A 21,706-nucleotide genomic window follows, 5' to 3' on the forward strand; every position below is an offset into this window, starting at 1 on the left:
GCATATGCATAGAATGAAGGCTACTGCTAAGCTTGTAAGCCGCCCTGAGTCTTCGGAGAAGGGCGGGATATAAATGGAATTAAAATAAATAAATAAAATAAATAAATTAAAATAAAAGGTACCCTTAATTGGATGAGCAGGGTTTTATGAATGCGTCTTTTAATACTCTCAATTTACCAGTCAATATGATGAGAATGGAATCTAGGGTATTTCACGTCAAGGTAGTAAGACAACATTCAAAAGAAAAGGAAACCAACTAAAAAGCTTTTAATGCATTTTGTTTCAGTGCAAAAGATGCCAAAGAAGAAGCGTAAAACTGCAAACGAACCTGATTCCAAAGATCAGGGAGAAGAGGAGGCAAGGGACCTGTCAAATGCAAAGTTAACACATTCTGCGGATACATTCATTATCATATCTGACAGCGATGGAGAGGTGAGTAAACAAGAGCGTAAACAAAATAAATATTGACTTTGGGGATCTAGTTATATACCAATATATATGATTGAAATGAGTTCAGGCACTTGAATATCTCCCATATAAAAGCAGAGGTGAACTAGAGTTTATTTATTTCGTGAAGTTAGTTGCTGCTCATCTTATATATATAGTAGGAACCACTCTATTTTTTTTAAAATCAGGGTCCAAAAGCCCCAGAAGGCATGATGGGATGACATCACAGGTATGGTAATTTATCATATAACTGCCCATCTCACATGAAAGTAATTCAGGGTAGTGTATACAAAACAGTTATAAAAAGACATAAAAATCACAGTTAAAAATAAAAAGAGGTACACAAAACAGGAGAGTATGACGTTAACCCCAGTGAAGGGGCCATCACAAAATCTACCCAATCCCAGGCCTGGTAACATAGCCAGGCCTTGAGGAACTTGTGGAATGTTAAGAGGGATGGATCTTCTCTGAGGGGAGAAGATTTGACAAGGCAGGCATTATGGCAGACAAGGCATATCTGCTGGGACCCACCAAATTCAATTCCCTAGCACGGGTCGGCAACCTCGGCTCTTTTATGACTCGTGGACTTCAACTCCCAGAATTCCTGCCCTAGCAGATAGGACCCAGAGCATGCCTCTCTACGAGACCTGATGAGGTGGGAGAAGCGGTCCTTCAGATAACCCAGCTCCATGCATGGAGGGCTTTAAAGGTAAAAAGCAACACCTTGAATTAGATCAGAAGCAAACTGACAACCAGTGTGGCTCACAGAGCAAAGGTGTATATCGCTCTACATGCACATATAACTGCCCATGTCATCAGTACATTTTGCACTGGGTGAAGCTTCTGGATACTCTTCAAAGACAGTCCCATTTAGAGCACATTATTAGAATCCAAATGGGAGGTAACTAGAACAAAGTTAATTCATGGAAAGCAGGGTTCTGTACTAAAAACAGAAAGTAAAACATATTAAATTCACATACTGTACTATTACACATTGGAGAGGAGTGTTGTATGTAATTTGGTAGCGTTATTTCTAGCTGACTAAGGAGAGGTGGTAGAGAGCAGTCAAAAGCCAGCATCTGTCTTCTACCTAGAGTAAAAAAAATCTTGCATCAATTGCAGCTTCTCAGTGGATTAATATGCTCCTGATAAGAAGCTCATTTTTAGAGTCCTACTTGATCTTAGGAAGAGATGACTGAGGGTTGAATAGTTTCAACAAAACAACAAAAATCTGGAGCAGCTAATGTTATACAGTAAGTAAATGATTCTACCTCTTCTAGGTACCAGATGTCCATCAAGGGACTTTAAAAATAATAATAAAAAACCCCCGTAAAAGATTTTTAAATGCTGCCATATTTTAAAATTTGCCTGGAAGTCTGCTTAATGAGAAATGTCTAAAGGTTTTGGGGATAACAATTCATTCCAAAATGCTTCCTTTGATACTCATTTGCTTTTAATGTTAAATTCTCATGATAACATCAACTTGAGAAGTGTTGTTTACTGGTACTGTATGAACAGATGTACAAATGAACTAGACTAAGACAGGAGCCTATATTCTGTCCAATGTAACAAAGTTATATTTAATCACTAATTTAGATTGTTGTCGTTTTGTAGTATTCAGTACAGTATTCATATATTAAATGTAGGAATTCTTAATTTGCTGCTAGTAATATTATTAGTGGTGTTTCATGAATTGACAATTGCATTTTAGATTTTAGAAATGATTTAAGTTTTCCTATAAATTGAATTTAAGCCCTGTAAAATTAGTGATGGATTTTAATTTGCTAATGTATGCTTGCACTTTTTATAGCTTTGTGTTCTGTACCAGCCTGCTACCGGCCTTGCAGAAAAGGCAACCCCTTTATAAACGGCAAGAGGCTGGAATACGTCTGCCAAATTTATTACAAAAACAAACAAAACACATACCAAGATACAGGAGCTTTGAAACACTATCGGAGCGGTTGCTTTCAGCAAACCAGCCCTCCCCAAACATTCCCTTTATAAAGAGTTCAGGGCGTGGCCTCTCTTTGCCTCCTTCCGAGAAGCCCCACAGCCTTCCTCTGCTTGCTCCTACTTGACTGCCTCCTGCGTCTGGCGTCCTTGAACAGGGCCAGCTGTGGGTCACCTTCATCCACACTGTCAGGCTCACACAGCTGGGTCTCCACCAGGTAGGAGGGACCTGGCTGGGGGCTCTGCGGAGCCTCAAAGCCATCATCAGCAAGTTCTTCAACACCCCCCTCCTCCCCCTCATCTGAGTCATCCGACCCAACTGCCGAACCCACAGGCTGACCCTGAATCACAACACTTTGCCCTGATTACAGTATTTACAGTATTTGTACATTTCCTAGAGGATTTCAGCTCTAATTAGTAGATTTGCGCCTAATATATTAATGGCTAATATTGATATAGTTATTATCTGAAAGGACTAAAAATGCTGCAAATGTTAAAAGAGAAAAAAACCTTTACTGTTAATGATATTGAAGTTAATACCTGTATATTTATTAGAAATCCTCTCTCCTAAGGAAACTCTTTCAAAGAACCATATGATATAGCAGTGATTATTTTTTTTTGTGCTGTACTTCCAACCAGACAAATATGTTAAACAAACTTTGGATTCGTTTTGTGTTATTTTTCATGCTGAAATTTGCAAAGAGGAAATAAGTGAGGCTTAGTAGAGTCTGCTGAACTTGAGAGAATAAATCTACTGCTGGCTATAATTATATTATTGTGTGTATATTTGAAAGCAGAAAACCCCCCACAAAAACAAAAACCCCAACTTTTCTTCAAATAGTTCTGTTAACTATTTGCTACTTTGGTTAGATTGTATCTTCGAATATCTAAACCAGTATTTCTCAACCTTTGCAACTTTATTTTTTTTAAGAAAATGTTATTGATTTTCTAGTTTTACATTTAAATATTTGAAAAGCAACGTGGCAGCTCAATTGGTCAATAATTCAGAAACATACAAATATCTTTAGTACAGATCTCAAACTATTACATTAAATGTCTCCTTTCTTTTCCCCTAGGTATTTACTGTCTCATATTTAAATTAATATAATTCTTATTATATCGATTAAATAAAAAATAACTTTCTTACATTTGTCAATAATTTTTATTTTATACATATCCTAGTTGTTTTAACATTCAATCTTTTTAGACAATCAATGTCCTGGTTAATTTTCCCCAATTTTTAGTTTTCCATTAATATTTAAATTTAACATTTAATATTTATAATTTCCAAGTGTTAAATAACCCCATTTCCTTTTATCACAATTCATCACAAGATCTAATGTTCAGGATGCATGTCTCATCTATTTGAATTCTCGCCATCTTACATCAACTAATTAACAATACAATACAATATAATATTCTTATTTTCTGGTAATTTCCAAATATCTTAAATTTAGTAACCAAAATTTCTCTTATTTCAACAATTAATACTTCCTCTCTTTTTCTCCTAATATCTACTATCTCATATAAGCTAATAATTTTTATTATTACCATTAAGCAAAAGCATATTTATTATTTTCATCAATAAATTTTTAGCTTATATATATCTTAATATTTTTTTTTTAATCCCATTTATATCCCGCCTTTCTCCGAAGACTCAGGGCGGCTTACAATCTAAAGCACAAATCAATGTGCTTACCTTTGCCTTTGACTTTTATAAACATATCAATGTTCAAATTTAACTGTTAATATTTATAAGTTTTAAATGACCAAAGTTTTCTTTATCTCAACTCATAACAACTCATGACTTTTGCAACTTTAAGATGCATGGACTTCAACCCTCAGAATTCCCCAGACAGAAAGATGTTGAAGTCTATAGTTACCACAGTTGAGAAGCATTGATCCGAACAATACATTCCGGTGGCATAATTTCTCATATTGTAGAATAATATATACACAAGGAGGCCATGAAAGAGTCAGTTTGGTTCTGTTTAAGTGAAAATTTTTCTCAACACGTTTAGTGAATGGATTTATTCCATTTTCCTTTTTTAGAAATATAATCCTGCCTTTCATTTTGTTTCTTCAAAAAATATTTTCTGGGAATTGTAAAAAATATTTCTGACTTTTAAAACTTCCAGTTGCCTTATAATAAAAGGATGCAAAAGTCTGGCTTAAAGTAGTACACAGTTTTGGAAAGGAGTTCATTCTCATTTCATTGAGCAGCATTTGGATGAGGTTCCTTATGATTCACCAATATAAAGGGAGACTCAGAAATCAGAGATTAATTGAACTGTTGTTGTTTGAGCAGCCTTTCATCAGACATCTTTAGAACTAGTCTCCAGTATTGTTTTTGAATTGGGGTGCTTTGGAGTGGTTGCAGCTGGAAAATCTCCTATGTGCCTATTTGGTGTATCTCTGGCAGACTGCATTTTCTGTCATGCTTTATTGTCAATGCCATTTATGCCGTCTTGCAACTTTTGAAAATCTTTTTTTGCACAGGCTTTGTTTGTTTCAGCATCTGCTAAGGCTAATCAGGAGAAGTGTTTCTGCCCAGTTGTTTGATCATTGTCATTTGCTTCTGAACAGTGCGAGCAGATGACAAAAGTGACTTGAGACAGACTACTGTATGTAATTAGTGTCTTCATCAGTTTTTATTGCCGTTGATCAAAAAAAATGTAGTTTTCTAACAGACCTGTGTATAGTTAATAAGCTGAATTCTTTTATTTGCTGCATTTGTATCCCCCATTTCCCCAATGAAGTAATCCACAATAGAATATAATTGCTAACTAAAATGTTCCCTGTTGAAACACAGTATCTGTCCATTGTGTCGCACTGGTTGTTAATGTAAGATCAGATAATCAGGAAATTATGATAATGTGACAGAAAACCCAAAGAAAAAGAAAATACACAGTACTGTTTGAATTAATGCAATTCAGGCAATGCAAGGGAATTAGTTTCTGTTGTGTATTATGATGGATCGAATTCTTGGTACCGAGGTTAATAACTTCCTCTGTTGAGATTGCATTCAGTGTCCCCTTGTAGTTAATTCATACTGGACTATCAGGTTATCCTATTTCCTTTCCTTTTTTAAAAAAAAATCTCCTAAATTCTCCTATTTTTTCTTTTAAAAAATCGAAACAATAAATGCCACATTATATGTCACACCACACTTCTAACCGAATCTGTGAATTTGCCAAACCATAACTGTTGAAGTTTATATATTTTCTAAGAAAGTACAAAATTTCTTTACACTAATGCAGACGGCTGGTTCATCTTGACAAATATGTTCCTCTTTATTGAATGTATTCATTATTATATTGAAAACACACAAATTGTATCACCGTAGAATGGTTAAAGCAGAAGAAAGGTAATATTTTGAAATGGCCAAGTCAAAGTCCTGACCTCAGCTCTACAGAAATGTTGTGGAAGGACCTGAAGCAGGCAATTCCTCTGAGAAACATCCCTGAGTTGTTCTGTAAGGAGGAATGGGCTAAAATTCCAAATCAATATCCAGGGCTGATCAATGGTTATCGGCAATATTTAGTTACAATTTTTGCTATCCAAGGAAGACTCACCAATTAGTGAAAGCAAAAGTTTACTTACTATTGCCACACACAAATAGGTAGCATTGGCCATTTCCCTCAATACATCAGTGATGAGGAATAATGTTTCTGACTCATTTGATTAATTGTGTTCTCCATCTAGTTTTAGGACTTGTTTTCAAGTCATAGTTATGCAAAAATTTTGAAAATTCAAAAAGGCTCACAAAGCACCACTATAGTTCAAAACTTGGATTTTAGGAAGTTGATTTTTCTTTTTTTGGACATACCTGAGATTGATTCTGGGATTGTCTACATCAGGGGTGTCAAACTCGCCACATTATGTGACGTGTCGTGACGTATTGTAACTTTTTCCCCATTGCCAGAGTTGGGGTGTGTGCGGTTTTGGCATGACGCATCCAGTCTGCGGGCCGGCAGTTTGACACCCCTGGTCTACATGCAAACCATATGCTTTACCATTGAGGAAGTTACAACCTTTCCCCCACTGAGATACTGATAACATCTTCCTTCAATTCCTCACAGTGATTTCATAAGGGCTAAAAAACATGGGCGGATTGGAATAGTAATCCCCCAGCATTAATTACTGCAAGTCCTCTCTGACTTGTCAGTGAAAATGTGGTAGGTCGGTTCATATGAAATCTGTTTTAACTTCTGTAACATTCTATGTTGTTTTAAGCTTCTAAAGCAGATGTTCTGAAAGATGAGGAAGATTTGTATGCACGCATATGTATGTCACTGTAGCTTCTTGCAGTCTCAGGGCTGTTTGAAATGTGTAAAAATAGCAGGCGATACAGTTGTTACTGGATTTTACCACTTCTGATTACCCACAGAGATTACATGTTCATGGTGTGTTGCTGAAAAACAGCTCTAGTTGTGTAAAGTTAGCATATTGAAAGAAAATATGTTTTAGTCTAGGCTTCATTTTACTTCCATTTTATCTTCTTTGCCATTAAGAAAAGAAAAGCTTAGAAAGTCAAATCAAGTACAATACCATCAAAAACAACAAACCAACAAATATAAAAGTAATTTTTTAATAACATTCTGCTCAATATATTTCTACAGTAGAAATATTTTGGTAAAGGGACTGAGCTAGATTCCAAATCCCAGGAAGCAGGTGCTCATCTATATGGTAATATTTAAGGATATGCTGAATGGCACCTATTCTTCAAATCGCAATGTCAAATGTACACTTTCATTACAGGTTAAGAGGCACAAGAAAAGACAGCCCTTGCTTCTGTGTGCTACATATAGCAATCAACAAAATAATTGGAAACGCAACATAGAAATAAAAGCAACATAGAATAAAATATTAAGAAAATAAAAGCAAACATACATATACAGGGCATTTATATAATCACTTTTGCAATATTAAGGAGATTAAAAAATAAACTAATATGGAGAATGGATGTAATAAAAAGCTTTAAGGATTCTTAAAAGGACAGTAATGGAAAAGCAGAAGTGGGATTGAAACAACTGGGAATGTTTGTCTGGGGGAAGAGAAGACAGAGAGGCATATAATGCTTTTCAAATATTTGAAAGGATGTCACCTAGAAGAAGGTCAGAGCTGCTCTTTATCATTCCATAATACAGGGCATGACAAATGAATCTTAACTCAGAGGAAGGACAATTTCAATTAAATATTAGAGAAAGCTAAGGGTATGTTTCAAAGTCAAAACAAATTACTGCAGTTTAGAAGTCCTGCTGAACTGTTTCTGATTAAGCTTGCTTTGGCCAAAACCAAAACCTGGTATGTTTTGGTTGTTTCAGGTTTTGTTTTCATCCCAAACCTGAAACAACCAAAACATGTCAGGTTTTGTTTCTGCCGAACTGTGATCAATCCCAGATGATTTTACTGAGTACATCACCTACCTCTCCCCGGTGCAGGTCTGCTCTTTCATCTTCCATCAACCTCAGTCACCACAAATTGGCACGTGGCCCTTGTTGCAGTAGTGACTCAGCAGTAAGGAACCAGTTCCCCACCTGGCATATCCTACTGGCTGGTCTGCCCACTGGTCTCCCTAGATTTTACCTACAAATGGATTATGAGAGAGAATAAGGAGGTGAGGAGGTGGATGGAAATATAATTATTTATTATGTGTGAACAAGGATTCTGTTAAAGAAGCTATGCAGCCTGAGGTTTCAGCTCAAGGGAAAAATGTATTTTAATGGTAACAAACTATGAAGAGAAAGAAAAGACTTTATTAAAATCAGATATTTGGAATTAGAAAATATTATTCTGGAACTGACAACAAAATTGGAGTTTGATGGTTATTTGAGACCCACACATCAATTACAGTTTACATGGTTGTGTATCACAAAAATTACCATATATAAAGGAAGCATAATACTTCATTGTTTTTTATTGTTCCTCAGTTTTATAGTGTATCTGTCAATAATCAAATTGTTCCTAAATTTAAATTTCAGCCATTTAAATTTAATCTTAACCAAATGTAACCCTAACCCTTAAGAATAAACATTACTTTAGTTCCTAAAAGGTGAAAAATAATCCAGATATTGAATAATTCATATTTTTCTTACAAAGCTCTTAATGTTTCCCAGTTTTGAAGATGATGTTCAAACTTCCATTCCATTATGTGTTTACTTTTACGTTTGAGCATATAAAAAATGTTAATGTATTAGAATGTGGCAATCATTTCCCAACTCAATTGCATTCCTTTACTAATACATTTACTTTTCAAATCTTTTTTTTCATTTCTCTCCCAAGTGTATTCTATGCAATTTTTTTACTAATATAGAACAGGCTTCCTATGTTATGATGGCAGCTTAGAAACATATATTAGTATATTTACCTTTTGACTATATCCACACTACAGAATATTTTTAGATTATAGTTTATTAAAACTTCATTTTTAATGGAGCAATAATCCAGCTACACATTTTCTTCTATATACTTGATTAAATTGATCTCAGATGAGTTTTTCTATTGCTCTTCAGTATTGTTTTATGATTGGGAAATAAAGCTCTTGATTTCTAGTTAGTTGGCATGTTAACATTGAAGGAATTAAATGTTCCAATTAGTTGAAATCCATCTGAAATTGAAGTAAGTGTGGAGAATATAGATGAGAAAAAGAAATACACACACACTTGAATGAAAATTAAATACTGTGAAGGAAAGTGGGGGGGGGCATGAAAACAGTAGAGATATATTTACCTAACACTAATAGTGGGATAGGAAAGCTGAAGATGGGAACCTGAATTTCACATATTAATCTAAAAACCTTTCCTCTGAATATATGCAGTTCTCTATATAAGACCTTGATCCCTTAAGATTTAATAATTCTCTTATTTCCTGCTTAGCTTTTGTCAATAAGTTGCTATCAGGATTACAGTTGTGAGCCTTGTAATTGTAACATACAGCCTATATTACTTTGTTAATTAAGACATGTAGTGAAATACATGAAATGCCATAATATGATAAAGGCTCATTATATATACTCTGCTGCTTGCCTAATCTTATTAATTTTCTTATTAAATGGATGGTTATGTGTTGTCATAGAGTGTGTGTGTGTGTGTGTGTGTGTGTGTGTGGTGACAAATCCATATACAGTAGCCTTTTTTTCTCCAACTTTTATCACAGAGCTCACAAATGAACAGTTTATATTATTAGCTGCAGTAACTTGACAAGTCTCTTCTTTGCCATTTATATATAACTTGCAGTTACTCACTTCACTTTTCCTGTGAAACACAATAACCGTGATCTCTTATTCATTGATTATTTCCAGATCCACACTAAGGCACAAGGTTAAAAACCAGGAGACCGTGAGTTCTAATCCTGGCGGCTGCATGAAGCCAGCTGTGTGGCTTTGGGCCAGTCACTCTCTCGCAGCCCTAGAAAGGAGACAGTTGCAAAATCTTGTCAAGAAAACTGCAGGGAATTGTACAGGCAGTCACCAGGAAACACCATTGACTCAAACGGACAGAAGAAAAGCTTTTGCGTTTTACAATATTTCCATGAGACTTCTCAACCAATAACAAGCATTAGTGTGTGTACATTTACATTCCTAACTAACATTATTTTTACCATCTACTGTATGAGTATTCTTTATACCTTTTCCATAAATAACCAAGGGACTCTCACGGATTTTTATTTTAGTCCAGAATTTACTTCAGTGGTGAATCTTCTGCTAAATATTCCATTTATTCACATGCTTACATCTGTCATATTGCACTTATCATATTCAACAAACTTTAATTCCATATAATGCAAAAATATTCCATAATTTAAGCCTAGTCCCTTTATCGTATGCTTTCCCTAAATCAACAAAATGCAACACATGTTTACATTTACCATCTAAACTATTTTTGTTTACTATAGTAAGATTTGCACACTCCTTGCCTGGTATAAAATCACATTTCACTTCTCAAATTCTGCTCACTGTCTTTTCTTGTTCCCTCTCCCATAGCCATATAATAAAGGTAAAAATAGTTAGTGTAAATACTATGTTTATTAAATTTATATCTCACTGAATTTATTAAGTATGCCTGGGAAGGTGTTTGGCAGAATTCTGATCCTGTGGTTTTTTTTTTTTACCTGCGGTCTTGATACTGCTGCCTTATTTTTTTTAACAGGGAAACAATAATAAGGTCCTTCCAATTGTCAGGCATAGATACGGCCTTCACACAGTCATTGAATGTGTTACACAGCCATTCCATAATAATGGTAAAAAAGATGAGTGCTTACATTAAATGTAGAATTGTTTTAAGAACTAATTTCTTTCTGTGTCCTTGGATAACGTCCTTTTATAGAGAAAGCAATGTAGTTTATATTATGTTTATATTGTGATATTTTAAAATGTTTAACACCTTCCCTCCCCAAACAAGAAGGCTCTATCCAGTATTCTTACTATTGGCTGGCAGAGTTATATAGTGTACAGATCAAATTGAACCTAACTGTTATCTTTTCTTGTAAATAGATGAGGATTATTAAAACTATAGGTCAGATTAGAGCAGCCCTACAACCTTTATCTGTTTATTTCTCTTTGCATTCAGTACAAGTGTCTCAAGATCACTCTTAACAGACTGTAGATGCTTCTGGATTAAGGAGTTTGCTTCCATAGGAGTTTGCTTCCATAGGAAGCAAACACTTCCTGTGAATGTATTGGAGATGTAATTAAGCAGTGTCTTTCATTTTTGAATTCTATTAAATAAAAATATTTTTAAAATCACAATTAATAAAAGCTGCATGAATGTGTTGAGCCCATGAGAATGAATTGAATTTAGTTCTGCACTGATAATTTTCTGGCATACCAAATCATACATAGATTCCATTGAAACCATCACCTTTTTGCAATTAATATTCACTTCTTTTACTGCAGGAGATTTACTTGTTTTGCCTTTTATAATTGCATTTTTTCAGTATTTAAATGCTAGTACGTTTCCAGAGAGAAAATGAATTTCCTCCCGACTTCAGTTAGTCATATTTTACATTTGTGTGTGATATGAGATATATTTATATTATAAAGAAAGTGGGAAGTACTAATAAGACAGAACTTTTTCCTTTGGCAATGAATTATGTCTTGGACTCTGGGATGCCCACCTTTCCTTATAAGTACAAAATAGAAGCCAGTAGCAGAGCTGCTTTTTGTAGAAGTAGACTAAATCCATTTGATTATGGAGAGCAGCTTTTGTGCTGTTGGTTGGATTTACATCAATCCCATACTACAAGTCTCAGCGTATCTGGGTAGGATGGCCAGTGCTGGAAATTCTGAAAGGCTTAATCACAACACATTTAGAAAGCATCAGTTTGAGAAATGCTCATTTATACTAATGGAAGCCTAATGCTAAGGGAAAAGTGTGCATTTCTAGGTCTTGTCTCATCTTGAATAAATCCATAGTCTCAAAAAACTTTGGATTGCTGCAAGATATTTTCTACAACAGTTTGACATTTGAAAATGTTAAAATTTAAGGTTATTGTATGGCAGCATAGTAAAGTAAATATAAGACACTAAAGTAGTTAAAATATTTTTTAAAATTTCTTGCATTTGGAATGGCAAAAATTAGGCAAATGATTGGGGAAATAGTGAGAAACAGTAGTGTAGGAGAAGAAAAATGTTTTGTAGACTTCTCAAAAATCTTGTTAGATAATGGTAAGGTCTTGGCTACTGTATGTTACATGTTTTTTCCTAAATCTGCTCCCTTCTCATCTTCATTGCTGAAGAGCAATTCTGATTCTTCATGAAAAAACAAAAAAAAACATAACTATTTTAAGTTAATCTATTTGTATAGATTTAGTTAATATATTCACAGGTTTGTATAAATCAGTTTCTCAAAGTAGAAGGTTTTTTGTTGTGATGAATATGAGCTGTCAAAGAATTAGTAGAGGTTTGAGCTGAAGTGTCATGGTGTCACCTTTTATTCCCATCACCTTACTCTAAGGATACAGCATACAGCGGAAACTCTGAATGCCTTTGTTCAGGATGAGAATAAGTGCTCTTAATGGTGAATCTTGAAATATGCAATTTTTTTCCCTTTAAAAACTCTGGAATCTCTGGTTCACCAGCCTAATCTGGTTAGTGAAACTGGGTCACTTGGGTTGTGGGACTTCATTATTTTTCTGAAAGTCTTTCCCTCCCCCTGACAATATGACACGAATTTGCTCAGTGCTTTAGTTGCCTTCTGTTGCTTTTTTTTAAGGAAAGATAATACATAGTTAGAATTATTATCTCTGGTCATCAGGTGAATCTGGAGAATTACGTCCAAGCACCTGATAATAAAGGAGGATAATAAAGGAATCTTCTCCATGCATCATACAAAGCCCCAGTCCACTGTAACCACTTAATTTCTCTTCCACCCTGGATCTCAGAAAGAGTAACAGAAAACAGAAGAATAGTGAGGAGGGGACAAGGGTTAGGATTGCCTTTGTTTAACATCTTCACTATTGATCAGCATTTGCATACTAATGAAATCAATGAATGATGGTGAGTGACGTGAAGCTGCAAGAAGATGCCAGGGGTCCCAGGAGCAATTCAAAAACATGAACAGAAAATTACAGGATTAGATTTGGTTGTAGAGGTGGGGAAGATCAACACTGGCATGAGATGAGAACTGCAAATAGGAACAAGAGGGAAAGTTGGAAATGCTGCTGGAACTCTGTTAAATTTCATGTGTGTTCGTTGTACTAAAGCCAACTGGGAGCAGTGCTCTGTATCAGGGGAATGATTTCCCTGCAACAATTATAGAACCAAAATTGATAATGCATATTCTCTTTTTCAAAGATCTCTGCAAGATCACTTGCAGTTGTAGTAAGTCAGAGTGGAAATTCTCTCAAATCCCATACAAACTCGTATTAAAATTAGTGAATAGAATCCATTACAGTTGCAAGAAAAAGTATGTGAACCCTTTGGGATTACGTGGAGTTTTGCATGAATTGGCCATAAAATGCGCTCTAAACATCATGTAAGTCACAACAATAGAAAAACACAGTCTGCTTAAAATAATACTACACAAACATTAGTTGTTGTCATGTTTTAATTGAACATAAGATGGAAACATTCACAGTGCAGGGTGGAAAAAGTATGTGAACCTTTGGACTTAATAACTGGTTGACCCTCCTTTGGCAGCAATAACCTCAACCAAATGTTTCCTGTAGTTGCAGATCAGACCTGCAGAACGATCTGGAGTAATTTTGGACCACTCCTCTTCACAAAACTGTTTCAGTGTAGCAATATTCTTGGGATGTCTGGTGTGAATCGCTCTCTTAAGGTCATGCCACAGCATTTCAATCGGGTTGAGGTCAGGACTCTGATTGGGCCACTCCAGAAGGCGTATTCTGTTCTGTTGAAGCCATTGTTTTGTTAAATTACTTGTATGCTTTGGGTCATTGTCCTGTTGCATCACCCATCCTCTGCGGAGCTTCAGTTGGCGGACAGATGGTCGTATGTTTTCCTGCAAAATGTCCTGATAAACTCTGGAATTCATTTTCCCATCAATGACAACAATCCGTCCAGGCCCTGAGGCAGCAAAGCAGCCCCAAACCATGATGCTCCCTCCGCCATGTTTTACAGTGGGGATGAGGTTTTGATGTTGGTGTGCTGTGCCTTTTTTCTCCACACATAGTGTTGTGTGTTTTTCCCAAACAACTCAATTTTGGTTTCATCTGTCCACAGTATATTTTGCCAGTAGTGCTGTGGAACATCCAGGTGCTCTTTTGCAAACTTCAAATGTGCTGCAATATATTTTTTTTGGACAGCAGTGGCTTCCTCCGTGGTGTCCTCCCATCTACTCCATTCTTGTTTAATGTTTTCCTTATTGTAGATGTGTCAACAAAAATGTTAGCATGTGCCAGAGATTTCTGTAGGTCTTTAGCTGACACTCTAGGATTCTTTACCTCATTAAGCATTATGCGCTGTGCTCTTGCAGTCATTTTTACAGGACGACCACGCCTAGGGAGAGTAGTAACAGTGCTAAACTTTCTCCATTTGTAGACAGTCTGTCTTACCATGGACACATGGAGATACTTTTGTAACCCTTTCCAGCTTCATGCAAGTCAACAATTCTTGATCATAGGTCTTCTGAGAGCTCTTTTCTGTGAGGCATGGTTCACATCAGACAGTGCTTCTTGAGACCAGTAAACCCCAAACAGGTGTGTGTTTTTAAAGGGCAGGACGGCTGTCAGCAACACATCCAATATCATCACACTGATTGGAGTCAAGGTTGGCTCACTCCTGGCTCCAATTAGCTCTTGGAGAAGTCATTAGGCTAGGGGTTCACATACTTTTTCCACCCTGCACTGTGAATGTTTCCATCTTATGTTCAATTAAAACATGACAACAGCTAATGTTTGTGTAGTATTATTTTAAGCAGACTGTGTTTTTCTATTGTTGTGACTTACATGACGTTTAGAGTGCATTTTATGGCCAATTCATGCAAAACTCCACGTAATCCCAAAGGGTTCACATACTTTTTCTTGCAACTGTATTTGTGAGAATGTAGAATAATGCAGTTCAAAAGAATTTCATGAATCATCTAGCCCAGGGGTGTCAAACTCAATTTCATTGAGGGCCGCATTAGCATTGTGGTTGCCCTCAAGGGGCCGTGTGGGTATGGCCAGGGTGGGCATGGCCTACTGGGTGAGCGTGGCTAGAGTGCGTATGGCCTACAGGGTGGGCATGGCCAGCTCTACATTGTTCGCATCAAGGGTGCCTGTGAGGGCCTGGGCAGGAGTGGGACAGATCTGAGGGTCTCTGGCAGAAGGAGGGTCTCTGGGCCAGGGCCAAGGCAATGGGGGCTGTTCCCTCACTGTTTTCAGGATGGCTTCGCAGGCCACATGAAACCACTTTGCGGGCCGGATCCGGCCCCCTGGGCCTTGTGTTTGACATGTCTGATCTAGCCCCACCCCCTACATTGTCAGAGCTCCAAAACAAAAGAGGATTAGTTCTGGAAGACAACACTAGCCTACCAATCTTTTTATTTGCCACCCAGAGTTGTTTGAAATAAGATGGGCAGCAAATATTTTTTTAAATCGATCAATCATTTTCCTGTAAGGAAAAACTGAAAGTTTTCCTTTTTTCTTTTACTTTGTACCTTTAAGTCAGCATTGACTCATGGCGACTACCTGGGCTAGTCCCTGCAGTTTTCTGGGCAAGGTTTTTCAGAAGTAGTTCGCCTTTGCCTTCTTCCTAGGTTGGAGAAAGAATGATTGGCCCAAAGTCAAGGTGGGACTAGAACTCACCGTCTCCTGGTTTCTAGTCTGATGCCTCTACACCAAACTGGCTGTCAACTGACACAAGGATTCAAAATATGTCACTGTCCACCTTTTTCTTTGAACTTATATAGGCCTTGATATCTTCCTAAACTGCTGATGTTAGTTCGGGGAACTCTTCTCATTACTTCAGTGTTTTCAAAGTAAACAATCATAAATTACTTTGGGGCTTAAGAAGAACTCAGAAATACTGTAATGTTATTAAAGAATATATTTTTCACAGCATTGCCACTGTCTAACAAGTACTTGGTTCTGCTTCATTTTATTTTCATAGTACATTTTCTATGCTTGCTCATTATACTTAATCTGGTTCACACAATTCTTTCTTATTTAAGGAACATGATTTGGGATTGGATCAGTAGTCTGGTATCTGAGGGGCAGATGTCCAATTCCAATTGCATTCAGTTCATTGAGAAAAGGTTATATCTTGTGTTAGAAATTCAGCCCAGCCTGATATCATCCACAAATCTGATACCTTCTATGTCAGGTTTTTCATTAAAAATAGGAGGAAAAATAGCCAATTAGTTAATAGCGTAAAATATGTAGCCTTATGATCTAGAACCAAAGCAGACTAGTTTCTGAAAGCTTATGTTTTCTGTTGTTTCAGGTATTGTAAGATTCTTTCATTGTGTTTTTTAAAAACATCTAATATGGCTACCGGCTCTACTAATTCTTCACTGACCTTTTTTTAATTAAGCTAAAGGATTGACTGCAGTGAGCTCCAACTGCTGTCTCTTTTCTCATTTTTATCAATTTGTTGTTATCCTCCAAGTGCAGTTCTTTTTAGCCACCTGTGAATGTTTAATCTGGTTCAAATGACTCATGCTTGCTTAAGGAGCATAATCTGGGTTTGGATCAATGCTTTGATATCTGGAAGGCAATCCCATGTACAGTAATAGGACTTCCTATTCCAGAGTGAAGAAATGGAACACACTATTTGTAGCTTTCTTGGTGTTGCTTTTATTTGAAGCTGAGGCTATTGTAATGAAGGGCAATCTGGGGTCCTCCAGCTGTTTTGCACTTCATCTTCCATCACCTCAATTGACCTCCACCCATGTTAAGATTATGGGATTTGCAAGCGTATCCCTAGCATATGTACCCCAGGCTTTGCAACCAGAGTATATTTTAGCTGTGCATTGAGGATGCTGATTGACTAGAAAAAAGTATTAAATCGGTTGGTTAAGGTATCTTTTAATATTTCACTTCAGTTTTTTCCAAATACTTGCTGCAATATCTGTTTTCATTTTGATTCCTTAGTTTGCCTTCGCATATATAATGAATGCTCCATTTAGATAAACCGAATAGTTTTGACATGCTTTTCAGATAGGTTTCACATTTTAGTCTCTGTCAATATTCATAGCTATTTTAGTTTTTTTTAAATGAAATCAATATTAAACAACTTTGCTTTCTCTACTGATATTTCTTTTTAAGGTGAGCAGCAAACTAAGACATGTTGCTTATGTAAATTTTCTTAAAAGCAGTCTCAATTATTTTGTTGGTGGCAGTTCATTCTATGCTATTATCTCATCTTTTCTACTACCCTCTCCTATTGGTATCTTAGAATTATATTACTTTGCTGTTTGTATGTATGCTGAGAGCTTGTGCACTGGAGACAAATTCCTTGTGTGTCCAATCACACTTTGCCATATCAAGTATTCCTATTCCTATTCCTATTCTAGGCAGGGACATTCTTGTACTGGACCATTTGATTTCATTTTAGCAATCACCCCAGGTTTCCTTCTTTGATCAATTTTTATTTTCATCTCTCCCATTATTAAAAAGAATCCTGCATAACTCTACTTATGTTCACTGTCTTCTGGTCTTCCCTGGGATGGATATGGTCTGCAATTGTACCTCCACTGTTGTGCACTGTAGAATTGAACTGTCCCCGACTACTGCTTATTAGGCTTTTTAAAATATCCTTAGCTGACCGTTTCAAGAGGTTGTAGCATGACTGTCATTTTGAAGGATGTGACCACCTCCACGCCCAGCTCTGAGGGAAGCAAATGGAATTAGTAAAGTAAACTGAGACATAGGGTGTCTTTTTTCACAACTGAAATTGGGGTTGTTTTTCTCCTGATTTTTTTAGTCCTTTTCTTTGAGGAAAATATCTTTACTGGTTTAGATTTTTCCTGCTGTATTAAGGAAGTATCCAGCTCTACTGTGCATGCTCGCTGCATGAGCTAGTACGATTTTTATATTCCCATCAAATTTTGAATTTTCCAGCAAAACAACTTCTCATTAAAATCTCATACTGCGGGTACTTGGCTTGGCAGTGACGGACGTGAAGTATATTGTCTTCTCTGACATGTGTTTGCTTGTTTGTCTGCATGTCTTATTGCTCATTATATTTATCATACGGCTCTTTTAATAGCTACAGAGTGTTCTTCTCTTTTCTGTCTGAAATTTCTCACCAACTGAGTCTGCACTTATGCCAGTTCTTTTCTTTGGTTCTTGTTCTCTTTGCCTGGCCTTGGATATTTGGACAAAGGTTAGGCAGGGGGCTAGGAAGGGCAGCAAATAGGAGCATCTCCTGTAGTTTATATATTTACCATATTTTTTTTTCTTCTGCAGCAAGAGGCCAAAGAAGAACAAGATCTGCAGAAGAAAAGAACAAAGCAGCAGCTGGATAGAGTGAAGTTCAGCGCAAAAAGGAAAATTGCACGTAGGTGTCACGTGTCTGGGGGAAAAAGGGGATATGAGAGAAGGAAGAGTGTACACTTTAAAAAAAAATCCAGCCTTTACGTATGTCAAACATCTATGTTGATGCTTAATGATTTAGCTTATATGCATGTGTAAGTGAGGTTGCCACTGTGTTCTGGTATACTGTTGCTCCTAGTCCCCAATATATCTAAGGTAATCTCCCACTGTTGTGTATTTGAGATCAGAAAGATGAAAGGAGTTATAAAGGTTACTGGTGCTGCACTATATGGTAACCCAGAGGTAAGAATGAAAAGTGGTTATTATCACTTCATATATATTATTTAAGCTACATATTGTGAGATTTGGTGCAACTCCAACGCATTGCATTTTGATTCAAACAATTACCAGCCAACATTTGCCTTTATTGGTAACTGGTTTTTGAGAGTTGAAATCTATCTGGAGTGTAACAATTTGAGGAAGGCTGGCCCAGCCCTATCTAAAGGCTGCCTTGCAGTCATACTTTTCATGCTAGGTAGCTTGCCATTAGGCAAAGAATGCACATCCAGACCTAGTCATTAATCAGTCTGACCCAAAAGCCTCCTTTGAGTTTGTATTAAGGAGCTACAGTTCTGAGCTAACCAGTGTCAGTCAGTGAACAGCAACTGGAAAACTAGGTTCTGTTGCTGCCACCAACTCTTCCTTATAAATAAATCAGCCTTTGGGAAACCAGGAGAGGATTGAAGGGGAAGTCCTGATCCCACTCTGGGTCTGGCTAACTACAGAATAGGAAGCCAAACTAAACTGTAGGAGTTTTTAGCGCAGCTAAACTGATGTGCATGCTGGGAGGAAACTAGTTAGTTCCAGAATTTAAATAAAATTCAGCATTGTTATAGATGCCAGAAGAAGGTAAGGTTGCAGAGACACAACACACAGTTAAAAAGAATTTTTAACTTTTAACTTTAATTTTACCTCCATCTAGCCCTATAATCTTGGTAGACCTAGGTAATTTACTTGAGAAAGAAGCCATGGACTCATGAAGTTGAAAGGGATATAAGAACATGTCTAGGATTTGCTGCACCCGTTCCTGATAGTAGGATGATTTCAGGTGGTGTTTTTTTTTTGTTTTTGTTTTTTAAAGAGTTATTTCTGATGGACCATTAAAAATGTAGCAAAAAATAAAATAATTCACGGAATAAATTTTGGTTTAGTCTCCTCGTGATAGCTTCACAGTTTTATTCCGATTCATAAAATATGTATTCAGGAACACCTATACCCAACACTATTTGCCAACTTGATGCAGTCTGGTAGAAAGGCTCCTTTCGTGTCCCTTTGTTCAGTGGTCCTCCATAGCAGGGGTCCCCTCTATAGCAGGTCCAGTCCATACCGGTCCGTGAACCTGTTAAGAACCGGGCTGTGTAAGCATCAGGTGAGCCAGGTGAGCAAGTGAAGCTTCATCTGTGCATATGCGGGATCTAAGTTGCACATGAAGCCATCCCCCTTGGTCTGGGGAAAAATGGTTTTCCACGAAATTTTCTCCCTGGTGCCAGAAAGGTTGGAGACTGCTGATCTACAGGGGGTCATGGCAACAGGCTGTTACTGTATGCTTTAGAAAGGCCCTTAGAACCGGGCTATTGCAGCTGGCCCTGGGAGTGAGTTATCTTAATGTGTTCGCTCCGGAACTAGATTTTATCTTTTTGTACATGAAATGGTACCCCAACGTTTGTTCATGTTGATATATGGTGATATGTTTATGTTTTAACCTGATGTGTACGTGTTGGAATATGTGTCGCTCGGAATTCTTAGTGAATGGAATAAGCCCAATCAATGAAATAATGCTTGCAACATATATCTAATCTGAAACTATATGAGATGCACTTGGGAAAGCAGTGATTGTACTCTAAGCGGAAATTCAAGTCAGTATTTGAGAAGTCTTCTCTGTAGGTTTTTCTAATAGGGGAAAAAAAAGGTTATATTTGGGAATCCAAAGTAGCGGAAAGCCTAGAGCTCTCAGCCCTTTAAAGTAGGCCAAGTCAAGGGACAAACACCTCAGAGATCCCTGGAATGCCATTTAATTAAAATAAAGGATAATATCAGAACCTTTGGAGCCTGTCCAAGTTTTTCTCTGCTCCCTCTTACGCTCTCAAAGTCAGGGTGGGGTTATTCTGAGTTTCTTGCTGGGGTTGCTTCAACCTCTACACTATGTACCATATTCTTTTCTGTGTATAAGACACGATTTTTTTTCCTGCAAACACCCTGTTCAAAAATCAGGTGCGTCTTATACAAGTGCAGTGTCTTATACATGGAAAAATAATGGTAACCTCCGCAGCCCAGGGCATGCCTGTGTGGGTTGCCATGCCGCCTGGTGCAGGTGTCAAGCCCCTGTGGGCTTCCCACTAATGGGAGGGTGGAGGGGGCAAGATCATCGGCCGGCCGAACTTCGGGATTTACCAGCTCAGCTGATCGGCGCGGAGAAACTCGCATGCCAGAGCGTCTTATACAAGGGTGCGTCTTATAGACAGAAAAATACGGTAAGTGCTTCTCCAGGTCCTTAAGAATTCTTTCATACCAAGGTAATCTCTACATTCCTTTACAAGAGGTGAAAGCGGAAGGGCACAAACAACACCCTTCTCCCCCCCTCCCCCCCGTTTACGCAGAATACCTACGAGACAGGTTCATTTCAGTTGAATGTGAAATTTTCATTGCATTCAGTCTTGGAAATTTTGGATCCCTTGTACCTGTTTGGAACCCACTAATGTCAGACTTATAAGGTAGAGCAAGCTAAGAAACAAATGCTTATGTGCAGTGGTGCGCTAATATATGCGTCACATCTAGCTTGGCAAGTTCCATTACTAACAAGCCACGGCATTGGTGCACTAGGTGACTAGGAATTGGTGTTTGGCTCTCAACCAGGTCATAAAACTCTCGGAAATGTAGCAGTTGGCTCCTGCAAGCCAGCTCCAGCACATCACTGTCCAGCACATCTCTAAAGTAGTTTTATAAATAGCTATAGAATAGCTACAGTAACAGATCCTCTTAAGTCTGAATGTGCTTCCTCCCTCCCTCACTTTATCTTCATGTGAATTTGGGAAGGGCCTATCTGGGTTATTTACTCAAACTAGTTTTTTTAAAAAATAAACCTATGCCTCCCCTCTCTGATTGTTGCCTTGGTAACAGTTCTGTCCACTGTCCATCTAGGCTATTTTTGGTGCCCTCTGTCTAGCGCCTTCTAACTAGCTCCTTAGTCCAACCTTCTGTAAAGTATGGCCTTAGCCACCCCGACCTAGCAGGGCTGGCCTAAGCAAAAGTATTTGCATTTCCCAGTCTCTTCGCTGCTTTGGATGCAGGTCTCATCCACTATATTAGAGCAGTCAATTAGCAATAATTA

At 37.4% G+C, this 21,706-nt stretch overlaps 1 protein-coding gene across 8 annotated transcripts in view; it reads left to right on the forward strand.

Moving 5' to 3' along the window:
* UIMC1 (ubiquitin interaction motif containing 1) overlaps nucleotides 1-21,706 on the forward strand; it is a 92,017-nt gene that overhangs the window by 17,174 nt on the left and 53,137 nt on the right. For all 8 annotated transcript variants that reach the window (XM_083354101.1, XM_083354100.1, XM_083354102.1 and 5 more), the window contains 2 exons: nucleotides 287-432; nucleotides 18,253-18,343. In XM_083354101.1, coding sequence (XP_083210227.1) covers nucleotides 295-432; nucleotides 18,253-18,343 — 229 coding nt within the window. In that variant the 5' untranslated portion in view covers nucleotides 287-294. The remainder of the gene's footprint in view (nucleotides 1-286; nucleotides 433-18,252; nucleotides 18,344-21,706) is intronic.

The sequence above is a fragment of the Vipera ursinii genome (assembly GCF_947247035.1).
Source record: "Vipera ursinii genome assembly, chromosome: 2".
Taxonomy (NCBI): domain Eukaryota; kingdom Metazoa; phylum Chordata; class Lepidosauria; order Squamata; family Viperidae; genus Vipera; species Vipera ursinii.